General features: G+C 45.5%; 1 protein-coding gene across 1 annotated transcript; it reads right to left on the bottom strand.

The window, feature by feature from the left end:
• Window positions 1-8851: 8851 nt before the first annotated feature.
• Window positions 8852-9859, bottom strand: LOC111747703 (melanoma-associated antigen B2-like). Its single transcript, XM_023539121.1, has one exon. It carries the CDS (start codon window positions 9857-9859, stop codon window positions 8852-8854), a length of 1008 nt encoding a protein of 335 aa, XP_023394889.1.
• Window positions 9860-12332: the final 2473 nt, after the last annotated feature.

The raw sequence follows: 12332 nt of genomic DNA on the forward strand, positions 1-12332 counted from the left end.
GACAAAAGTGCAAATCACTAGATACAGTGCCTAGATGGGACTACAATAGCTTCATGCAACTTTTGTAGTCTTGTTTGCTGTCTTTTACAGGAGTACCCAGGAAGAAGTTAGGAAATTGTTAGTAAAAATACTTAAGGTCTCAGAGCAAAGATTTTTATGATAAATAAACTTCAGCTCTTTAAAGGTATATATAAATAATCCATTAGTTGAAAAAGTGCCTCCTATCAAACCAACTTATGATGGGCTTGAACATAATGACTACAGAAAGAAAAAAAGATTGCCCATTGTTATGAATTGAATTGCATCCCTCAAAAGTGTGTGTCAACTTGGCTAGGCCATAATTCCCAGTGTTGTGTGATTATCCACCGTATTGTCATCTGATGGGATTTTCCTGTGTGTTTTAAATCCTACCTCTATGATGTTAATGAGGCAGGATTAGAGGCAGTTATATTAATGAGGTAGGACTCAATCTACAAGATTAGGTTGTATCTTGAGTCAATCTCTTTTGAGACATAAAAGAGAGAAGCTAGCAGAGAGACAGGGGGACCTCCTATCACCATGAAAGCAGAGCCGGGAACAGAGCAAGTCCTTTAGACCTGGGGGTCCCTGTGCTGAGATGCTCCTAGACCAGGGGAAGATTGATGACAAGTACCTCCCCCCAGAACCAACAGAGAGAGAAAGCCTTCCCTTGGAGCTGGCACCCTGGTTTCAGGCTTCTAGCCTCTTAGACTGTGAGAGAATAAAATTCTCTTTGTTAAAGCTATCCACTTGTGGTATTTCTGTTGTAGCAGCACTGGATAACTAAGACACCCGTCTAATTGGAACCAGTCATTGGAGAGTGATAAGTGGTTTGAAAGAATATGCAAAGAGGCAATGGGAAAGAATGGCATGGAGAAAATAGATTTGGGGGCTCAGAAACAGCATATTAAAGAAAATGACAATTAAGCTGAGATTTGAAAGATGAGAAGAGGTTAATCTGGTGAAGAGTGAAAGGGTTGGAACATTCCAGAGAGAAGAAAGAGCAATTTGATAATAAGATTGATTCAGAAGTATTATCCAAACATTTTGCATTATAGGGCATTAAGACTTATTTTAAATAATGGGTTAGTAGCTTTTCCAAGAATTGTCGAGCTTTATTTTGATTATTAATTTTTCTAAACTGTTTTCATAAAATCTTTAAAGACTCAGGTTTTTTTTATTGTTACATATTGATTGCATCATTTGTTCAATTTTGAGTTACAGACAATTAATATGAGAATCTACAATTCTAATTACATGTTTCTCATTAGATTAATAGAATGATTTCCTAGCTACTAGTTCAAAAAGCTTTATAGACTCTTATAAAGTGTTCACTTATTTAAACTGATTTGCAGTAGAGAGTCCATCTGGTAGAACCTTTCTAATTCCAGTAGATACATTTAAAAAAAGAAAATAGGCATTCCAGGATGGAACAGAACAGTTCTCTGTGGAAAAATCTTTAGTATTTTCAAAGAGGTTTTCCTCAGCTGAAATTTTCTTTAAATTATTACTTTTTTTTTGTATCAAGAGATTAAAACAAAGTCCACGTTCAATGTAAGATGGAATGGTTTCACTTTGGCCTTGCACAGCACATTGTTAACCAGTTTTCTTCAAGTGGCATTTTCTTTTGTTCCTAGGTGGCAGATTTGTAGCAGAGTGGCATCCAGAAATCATTGTTATTGGGGCAGTATTTCATGCAATTGTTGAGCAGTGTTCTCTGTTCAAGGATTTAAAAACACTTTTCAAATGGTAAATTACCTAACAATGTTCCTTTTTGTAAACTGCAAAAACTGAAGCACTGAGAGCAATCGTTTCTCAAGGTCTGATGCTGATTTTCCTAGTCAACATATTTGTTGAATATCTACTAAATACCCAACACTTTGCTGGATGTGGTGAGCAATTTTAAGGGAAATAAAAGGCAAGTTTCCTGAAGTCAATTGTTTGATTTAATGAGGGAGAAAAAAGAACCAAAGAAAATTACGCACATGTAGAAAACACTTATAGAGCCAATTACAGATGTTCCCGTTAAGGTGTTAGTGTTTAGACCAGTGAGAAGGCTGAAGAAAGAGATTTCATTGTAGAATTAGAATCATTGGCCTTGACAAGGTCTTTAGTGAGTGAGGCAGATGGTTTGGCCCTACAAATTAGGGATGACATTCTAGGCAGATTACATAGAATATTTAGTGATACACAGGCAAAAGAGAGCAGAATTTATACGGGGATTGGCCTACAGGCTTGCCAAATACACCATACAGCTGGATTGCCCAAAATCAACTAGAAGAAGAGGGAGCCCTTAGGTAAAGGGAAGGTTATGAGGCAACAGGAATGCCTGGAGAAATTATAAGGCCCAAAAATCAAAATGACACCAAGGTAAAGTTCTTACTACACTATGTGTCAAAAATTGGACCATAGAAGGAAAAGGAGACATATAGAAGAAGTATTAGTAGGAAGTCTTAGGTGGCACTTTATACATTGGGCAGGAGAGGAAATGGAGAATCAAATTTTTACAGAAGAATATTAGAATCAGTCTTAAAGAAACCTTAGAGATCATGTAGTCCATTCCCGCTCTTCTTCAAATCACTAATGTGGAAATGAAATGCAGATTTACATACTGTTGTATTAATTAGGAAATATCTCTAAGAAACAGACACAGAAACATAGATTATTAATATATAGGTTCAACTGATTATCAATCTTTTAGTAGAGCCGTGTAGAGAATTTCCAGAAATTCTATTGGGACATAATTACCTTTGCCTCTCTCTAATTTACCAGATCCCTCTCCCTTGTCTCCATTTTCTCCATGAGTCAATCATTTCGCTGATACTGAGAGCATTGGTCTGAAGCAAAAATTCTTAGGATTCCCACAAAAATACATATTTCCATTACAAATTATTTTTTAAATTAACTGTACTGTAGCTTGTTTTTATTGGTAAAATATTTGCACATGTATTGATTAAAGTCATTCTCACAACATGCCCTATAGTATGTATTGTTATGAAGTTGTCAAAGATTTCATTTTACTTGTATCCACAATCAACACACATGGAAGCAGCAGTCAAGAAAACAAACGATGCATTGCATTGAGCAAATATGCTGCAAAGGACCTCTTTAAAGTGTTGAAAAGCAAAGTGTCACCTTGAAGACTAAGGTGCACCTGACCCAAGCCATGGTATTTACAATGTATCATAGGAATGCAAAAGCTGGACAAAGAATAAGGAAGACCAAAGAAGAATTGACACCTTTGAATTGTGTAGGCAAAGAATATGGAATGTACCGTCGACTGACAAAAGAACAAACAAACTTGTCTTGGAAGAAGTATATCCACAATGTTCCTTAGAAGCAAGGATGGTGAGACCGCGTCTTACATACTTTGGACATGTTATCAGGAGGAATCAGTCCCTAGAGAAGGACATCATGCTTGGAAAAGTAGAGGGTCAGCAGAAAAGAGGTAGACCCTCATCATAGGGTTGCTATGGGTCGGAACTGACTCGACGGCACCTAACAATGACAGTGACATGTATAGTTATTCCATTTATACAAACATTGGAATAATAACAATACATATTATAGGGAATGTTATGAGAATGGCTTTAGTTAATAAATGTGCAAATGACATAAAAATAGAAACATACTACAGGGTTAAAAAAAAAAACCTTGCTATCGAGTTGATTCTCAGTCATGTTGCTGTTAGTTGTTAAAAAAAAAAAACTAGTTTTTTTTTTTTTTTAGGTGCCATTTATTCAGTCCCGACTTATAACGATCCTGTGTACAACGCAACGAAACACTGTCTGGTCTTGTGCCATCCTCACAATTGTTATTATGCTTATGGCAAACCATTGTGGCAGCCAGTGTGTCAGTCCATCTTGTTGAGGGTCTTCCTCTTTTTCATTGACTTTCTGCTTTACCAAGCATGATGTCCTTCACCAGGGAGTGGTTCCTTCTGATAACATGTCCAAAGTACATGAGACATAGTTTCGCCATCCTTACTTCTAAGGAGCATTCTGGCTGTACTTCTTCCAAGACAGATCTGTTCCTTCTTTTGGTAGTCCATGGTATATTCAATATTCTTCACCAACACCATAATTCAAAGGTGTCAATTCTTCTCCAGTTAGAGACAAGACTCCTCCTCTGCAGGAATGGGGCCACCCCCTTTGGACCAAGGCCTACCCTCTTGACACCCGTAGTGCCGAAATGAGGGAGCACTTCAGGCTGAAAACTGCCTGGTGCCTCCATGTCATCAAAATAGGGGCTGAGTTCTGTGAGGTACTGTTCTACTTACTATTGGTGATCCCTTCATAACACTCAGGGTCTCACTTTGACTCCTGTTAGTGTTTTTTTTGCCCTTCTGCCTCGAAGATCTGGGGCAGTCTCCCCTACACCAAGGTATTCCAGGATGGAACAGAGAAGTTCTTTGTGGAAAATTCTTCAGTATTTTCAAAGAAATACTAAATAAGAAATACTGGGAATAAGGGGGCTCCTTAACCTGACAATTCTGTCATTGCCCCTCAGGGCTGAAGGTATAGGGGTGGGGAGGGGAATTGTGGGGCCTCCTCTCTTCTGCCCTGTGTGATTCCCTCATTCCTTATTCAGTGTCCTCAGCTTGATACCTGATTGTCATGGGACTCCATTCTCTGTTGACCTGAGGATGCTCCCCTCAGATCAAGGCCCTCGCTGACTTGGGTCCCCTGAGCTACATCCAGTCAGGACTGTTCTGGAGCTGCAAGGACTGACAGCCAGGGCAGAAATCTATGGGACCCCACTGTTCTGGCTGGGTCCTTCCATCATCCTCAGTCAGGACAATCACCCCGATTTGTATCAAAGACTGAGACTCCTGCATCTACTGACTTGAGGTGCCCTTCTTAGGCCAAGGCTCTCAAGTCCCTGAGAACTCTCAAGGATAAGTGAGGGGATGCTCAGCCTGACAGCCCTGCCTGGGGCTTTCTAGATCAGAGAGCATGTCATGGATTGAATTATGTCCCCCCCGCCAAATATGTGTGTATCAATTTGGCTGGGCCATGATTCCCAGTATTGTGTGGTTGTCCTCCATTTTGTGATTGCAATTTTATGTTGAGAGGATTAGGGTGGGATTGTAACACCACTCTCACTCAGGTCACATCCCTGATCCAATGTAAAGGGAGTTTCCCTGTGGTGTGGCCTGAACCACCTTTTATCTCTCAAGAGCTAAAAGGAAAGGGAAGCAAGCAGAGAGTTGGGGACCTCATACCACCAAGAAAGCAGTGACCAGAGCAGAACGCATCCTTTGGAACCGGGGTCCCTGCACAGAAGAGTTCCTAGTCCGGGGGAAGATTGATGAGAAGGCCAACAGAGAGAGAAAGCCTTCCCCTGGAAATGACGCCATGAATTTCTACATTTAGCCTAGTTTACTGTGAAGAAATAAATTTCTCTTTGTTAAAGCCACCCACTTGTGGTATTTCTGTAATAGCAGCACTAGATGACTAAGAGCAGGTGCCAGCCAGTCTCTGGGTGATTCCTATGCTCTAGGGTGTTGGTTTCCTCAGTCTTTCTACATGGGGGTCTCTATTTTTGCTCTTATATCTTTGATTAAAAACTTGAGCAGTTTTTAATCAAAGAATGGGTGCCTGTCCCAGGAGTGATGTGAGATGAGGAAGCTGCAGCCCAAGGCAGGAGGCCCAGGACAGGTGGTATATGCTGCCAGCGGCGGGGGCGGGGGGGGGGCTCACCCATTCCTTCTTTTCATCAGCCACACTTAGAGTCTCATGTGATTTGTGTTCTAATAGATATATTTTCTCCAGGCAGGGGCTGTCCAAGATGATTTTGTGAGCCTCTCATCTTTTGAGGTTATCTGGCATTGTATATATAGCTGTCGCCAAATATTATCTTTCTTTTCCTTATGAATGTTGTTTTTGTTAGGTGCTGTCCGGTCGATTTCTACTCATACTGACCCCATGTGGCAGAGTAGAACTGCCCCATGGGCTCTAATCTTTATGAGAGCAGATCACCACTTCCTTCTCCTGTGGAGCTACTGGATGGGTTTGAACTGCCAACCTTTTCGTTAGCAGCTGAGTGCTTAACCATTGCTCCACCAGGAGTAGTGAGAAGAAAAGTGAATTTAGACATACCAAGTCAGTCTTTGTCTTGAAGGAGTGGAACAGTGTGGGCTCCAGACAAATTCAAACCAGCGGTCTAGTCCAGCTTGGTCATGTACTAGAGGTGTGGACTCGTACACGTTACCAAACTCTCAGAGCCCCAGGTTCTTTGTCTGTGAAGCGGGTTTGATAAGCCCTGTCTCCTAGGGCTGGTGCATTCTGTGAAATGCATGTAAAGCACCTGGCAAAGTACCTGAAAAATATTGGGTCTTAAAATACTTGCAACTATTACAATGATTATTTTGACACCACACAATACCACCCTCCTCTCTGAGAATTTTTTGTTTTGTTTTCTCCAGGAAATGGCAGAGAATATGCTGTGCTCTAGGACAAAAATAAAAACAAAAACAAATCAGACAAAAGAATTGCTTAGGAAGAACAACTAAATTATATTTTATATTAAGTCCTTGCCTTTGAGTTGATTTTGGCTCCATGCGACTCCATGTGTTACAGAGTAGAACTGCACCCATAAGGTTTTCCTGGTGGGAGTCTTTACAGAAAGGTATTGCCTGGCTTTTCTTCTGAGGTGCCACTGGATGGGTTCGCACCTCCAACCTTCAGGTTAGTAATCAAGGACGAAACTTTTTGTCATCCATTAGGTAGTCTCTAACTTATCTAGTGCTGCTATAAGAGAAATACCACTAGTGGGGGGCTTTAACACATAAATTTATTTTCTCACACTTCAGGAGGCTAGAAGTCCGATTCCAGGGCACCTGCTCTAGGGGAAGACTTTCTCTCTCTGTTGGCTCTGGGGGAAGGTTCCTGTCTTTTTTCAGCTTCTGTTTCTTGGTTCCTGGAGATGTCATGTGGCACGGTACCAATCTTCCCCTATCTGTGCTTACTTGCTTCACTGCTTGCTCAATCTGCTCTTTTATATCTCCATAGAGATTGACTTAAGAACGCCCTCCTCCCCAAAGAAAAAAGCCCCACAAAAACGCTAAACCCACTGCCACTGATTTGATTCCAACTCATAGCGACCCTATAGGATGAAGCAGAACTGCCACATAGGACTTCCAAGGCTGTAATCTTAATCGACTCGACAGCACTGGGGTGAATCTTTATGGAGGAAGAGGGCCACATCTTTTTCCAGTGGAGCCACTGGTGGGTTGACTTAAGACACTCCCAACACTAATACTGTGCCTTTAACATAACAAAGAAAACCAATTCCCAAATGGGATTATAGCCACAGGAATAGGGTTAGGAATTACAACTACTATTTGGGGGTTGAGGGGAGCAATTCAATCCATATTAGGCAGTATGGTGTTTAACGTGGGTGTGGAGCAGACTGCCTCAGTTTAATGCAACACAAAACTCCTAGAATTGTTGTGAAGAAACAACAACTCACCCTCCTAGCTGCACTTCCATCTACGTCATCTAAATTTTCATTCACATCACCACTGCCAAAAGTCTAGTCTTCAATTGGAGTTTGCCAAATGACACTCAAGGTAACTTAAATCTAAAGTCCTTTCAATGGCATGGGCTCTGGCTCCCCCAGCTCAACGCAAAAGGCTTCTAACAGTGGCTTCCCGACAAGAAGTAGCTCCCCATTTCTCAGGAACTCCTTGGACATGCTGTGCAGACCACACCCAGTCAGTGCACGTGTTCCAGTGCACAGGGACAAGAACACAGGGCACCTTCAGTCCTGACCCGGGAGGGAATTCCTCTTGGGTTTGTCCACAATCCCAGAGTAACTGGTAAGAGCTGGCTTCCATTCCAGGCTCAGCCTCTCCATGTTGAGATATCACGGGAGTGTCTGGCCCTGCTCACCCCCTGCCACAGCCCCATCTGCACTCCCCCCACCTCACCCCACCCACTTTACCCACCCTCTACCCTTGTCCACCCCACGCAGCCAAATGTGAAAATCCATTCCCCACCACTACCCCCCACCCCACCATGAGAGATCAAAGTTTCCCAAGGCCCCAATCTGACCTCCCTCAGGGCATTTATACAGAGGGAACCGTGAAGTGTTCACTCCTTTTGTACCAGTCCTTAGGTCTTGGGGAGTGTCTCAACCTCTTCCTTATTTTATAGCTGCTCTTAGACTTTAAAATCTATGCACAGGGGCTGCGATGTCTTTGCCTAAAGGTCCCCAGTACTAGCGTGAAGCCTTCCAAAGAGGAGACGCTCAATTACTCTTTGTGGAAAATAAGAACCAGTGAACAAGAGGTGGAAATCATCACAATTTATTTTCTCCCATATCTTTGAATAAGCTATACGCATCCAGGCACATGTATATTTTACTTCTACCAAAAAGAATAAGGGAAACCAAGAGTTGACCAACTTTTATATATTTCCACCTCTACCTTGTGATCCCAATTGCTCTTTGCGGACTCTAACATTTCCAAGGATATCCCTATTCTGATGCCATGTTAACTGGTTCTAGATCACGAAAAAAGATTCAAGGATTTTCCATTTGTTTTACAAAACACAAAGACTCTCACTCCTAAATCTGAAAAACAGCAATAAATGTATGAGAGTGAATATAGATTTTGAATCTAAATAAATACTCAATATAAAGAAACAACATTTGAAAAAACAAGCTAAATCTACAAGTCACTCAAGTATAACAGAAACACAAGAAGACATACATGTGCTCCCTCCAGCCCCACCTTGCCTCCACTAATTAGAAGGTTAACAGCCATTTTCAAAAACAAAGTGAAGAAACTCTGTCAGACTTCACTAAGGGTGGGAGGACCTGCTGGACTTCACCCTGAAAGGGGCCCTTGCCCTGGCATTAGGACCAGCCCCGTCCCATTTTCTATCTGTGGCCCTCTGTTCTCCATTCTCCCAATTTCTTCATACACGGCTTGGAAGCCACTGGAGTCGGTAGCACCGATCTTGGCCAAAAACTCCAGGACTTTTTTCTTGTTGGCTTCAGCATGGGCTCTGGGACCCCACAGGAATTCGTAGCGTGGAGGATCACTGTTGGGCACCTGCCTGTACTCCAGGTACCCTTCCTGCACCAAATCTTTGGTGATGAGCTTCCTGGGCTCCCCAAACATGAAGTGCCTCTTCCCATCGTAGATCCCCAAAACATTCAGGAATTCCCACATCTCCTCCTCTGTGGCCCGGTTGCCATTCCTGTAGATGATGCCCAGGAGAGGCATCAGGAGCCCATTCTTGGGAAAGCCCCTGGCACCAATAAAATTCTCTTCCTTGGTGATCTCCAATTTGCTGACAATGGTATAATATTGACCTTTGGAGTCGACTTCCTTCAGGTCAAGACCAAAGACCAGCTCCATGTGCTCAGTGGCTCTCCTCAGGATGTCAGGGAAGTGCTCCTTGTACCTTTTGTTGATGATCTTCATCATTTCTGCCTTCGTAATGGGCTCCTTCATTTTATACTTGTGCAGCAGGAACTGCAACAACATGCTCACCTTCCTGGTTAGAGGGTCTCTTTGAGACCTCTCAGTGGGGGCTGGGGCCGCAGAGGAACTTGGACCTCCCTCATCTTGGCCCTCGGCCCCTCCAGCAGCTCTTGTGCCCGAAGCACCTGCAGCAGCAGTGGTAGTGGGCGGGATGCTCTGAGGCCCCTGGGGAATGCCAGCAGCAGGGGAGCTCGAGGGAGACTCCCCAAAAGGAGGAGAGGAAGAGGAAGGGGACCCTTCCTCCTCTGCTGCAGCGGCCTGAGCACCCTCGACACTGTGGGTGTCACCTCGGGCCTGGCGACGTCTCTCACGGGCGCGGAGCTTACTCTTCTGACCACGAGGCATGATGACTCTGGTCAAGGACAGCAGGCAGGACTGTGGAAGGAGAGCAGGTGATGTGGGCCCACTGGAGGAGGGAGGCAGAGAAGATGTGCACCCCTTTAGCAGAGAGATACCTCCTTGCTTTCCACAACAACTGCCTCTGCAGGATTCTTGAGGACACTGCTCTAGGACCCCACAATGCTCCTATTGTCCTGGTCAGGACCCTGTAGAGGAAATTAGAGGAAGAATTACTTTGTAGATCGGCAGCCCTGCTTGGGGCTTACTGGGGTGACTGCAGGGCCTGGCACTAAGGACTCTGTACTGGATTATTTGGGGTTCTTCTAAGTTCACTCTTAGGGCCATCATTTCACCTGCTGGCAGGGCCAGGGCGCTTCCCCTATGCTACTCTACTTGACACCTCAAATCCCTCTGGGACTCACAAGCAGGAACTAAAGAAGCAGCTCAGCCACCACTCCTGGCAGGTTGTCTCAGTGATGACTGCACAGTGGGGCCCGTTCTGTCTGGGGTTCCTTGGAGGCCTCAGTCCTTCACCAGGGTCCTCACCATGGCTGCCCCCTTTCACCAGGTCCCTCACTTCCCTGAGATGCCCTGGGAGTTAGTGAGTGCAATTCACTACGTCACCATACTCAGGTCCTCCAGGTCTGAAAGCAGTGCTGGGGCTCTATGGTTCCCCCTTATTTCTGGGAGGTGTCACTCATCATAACTATGTATCCTCGCCTTGACTCCTATTAAGGACCAAGTCTCTTGGCTCTGCTGAATAAGCCTCTCCATTAGTCTAAGAACTTCATGTCCCTGAGACCATCTGTCCTTAAGAACAAACCAGGGGCACCTCAGCCTGACACCTCTAGCCTTGGCTCCCCTGGGCCAACAGCAGTGGGAGTTTTTTCTGCATCTTCCTCTCTTCTTGGGGGAGGGGAGAAGAGGGGTTAATTCCCTATTGCTTCCTAAAGGATTTTTACCTTAACTTCCACCAGTTTCTGGGATCCCTCTGTCTCCTGAATTGGGGCTTAAACGAAGGCGCTCATCTCCCTCAGACACTCCAGGCAGAAGTCCACAGTCCCCTGAACTTGCCAGATTTTTCCTGGGCCTCCAGGGCTACTGGCATTAGCAGAACCCACTACAATCCTCCCCATTTTGCATTGAGTGGTCCCAGTACCTCAATCATGTTTTCCCTTCACTCTGCACCATTCCTGGAATACCATCCTCTGCTGTCATGAGGCCACAACCCTCACACCAAAGACCACACCTTCCTGAGACCTCAGAGTTGAAAATCAGAGTAAGCCACATCCTTTGCAGGCCGTTTTGGGAATCCTAGGCCTGGCCAGGGCGGCAGGGGTTACCAAACCCCCGAGTTCTCAACTGGTGACCCCTTCATTCCTCACTCAGGCTTCTGACCTTTTTCCTGGGTAGGACTTGGGATTCCTCCCTCTACTAAGGTGAGTCCACCTGAAATCAGAGGTGGGATTTCTGGCTCAGTCCGAGGCCCTCACCTCCCTAGACAGAAGTCGGGATGCTGCACATCTGTCTACCCCCTGCCTGGGGCTCCTAGAGCTGAGAGCACAGGTGGGTTGTGGACAGCCCCTCTTTTGCGGGGAGGCCTCCTCATTAGCACTAAGTGTCCTCGCCTTACCTCCAGTTAGGGCCTGGGCTTCCTCCCTCTTGAGAACTGGGGTACTTCTTGGACCAAGGCCCGCCCGTCCCCGAGACTCTCCAGGCCGAAGTCGGTCTGGTGGATTTGTGGCTGGCGGTTGGGGGCGAGACTTGGTGGTACCTCCTCTGCTCTAGGTTAGGTGGCCCCCTCAGCTCACACTCAGGGTCCTCACCTGGACTCCTGACCAGTCCTGAGACTCCAACCTCCGGCAATGATGAGCCGCGCCCCTCAGATCAGGGGCGGCAACTTTCCGGCACTTCCTGTGCGGAAGACAGGACGCCAGGATACGTCACATCCGGCCAAGGCTGGATGGGGCCCTCTAAGGGCCAAGGCTGTTGCGGGGGTGCTCCAAGGGCCGACAGCAGGGGCAGGACCCCTAAGACCACACTGTGCAGACTTGGGTGGTCCCTTTGTGCTCACTCAGGGTCCTCACCTGGATACCTATTAGAGCCTGGGGATTCTGCCCTTACAAACCTGATTCACAGAGTGAGAACAAGACGCTCACCTCACAGAGACCCTAGAGGGGGCAGTCAGGGCGTGCCTCATGCAATCCTTGCCTGGGACTTCACAAGAGTGCCAGCTGGGTCAGCGCTCTGAGAAGACCCTCTTTTGGGGGTAACTCGCCCCTTAAGCACTCAGGGTCCACACCTTACCCCAGTTAGGGACAAGACTCCAGCCTCTGCACAATGGGGGCTACCTCTTTGGACCAAGGCCTTCCCTCCCTGATACCCCTAGTGCTGAAATGAGGGGGCACTTCAGGCTGATAACTCTGCCTGGTACTTTCCAGGATCAAAACAGGGGCTGAGCCCTGTAGGGGTCTTTCTC

This window comes from Loxodonta africana, chromosome X (assembly GCF_030014295.1).
Source record: "Loxodonta africana isolate mLoxAfr1 chromosome X, mLoxAfr1.hap2, whole genome shotgun sequence".
NCBI classification, from domain to species: domain Eukaryota; kingdom Metazoa; phylum Chordata; class Mammalia; order Proboscidea; family Elephantidae; genus Loxodonta; species Loxodonta africana.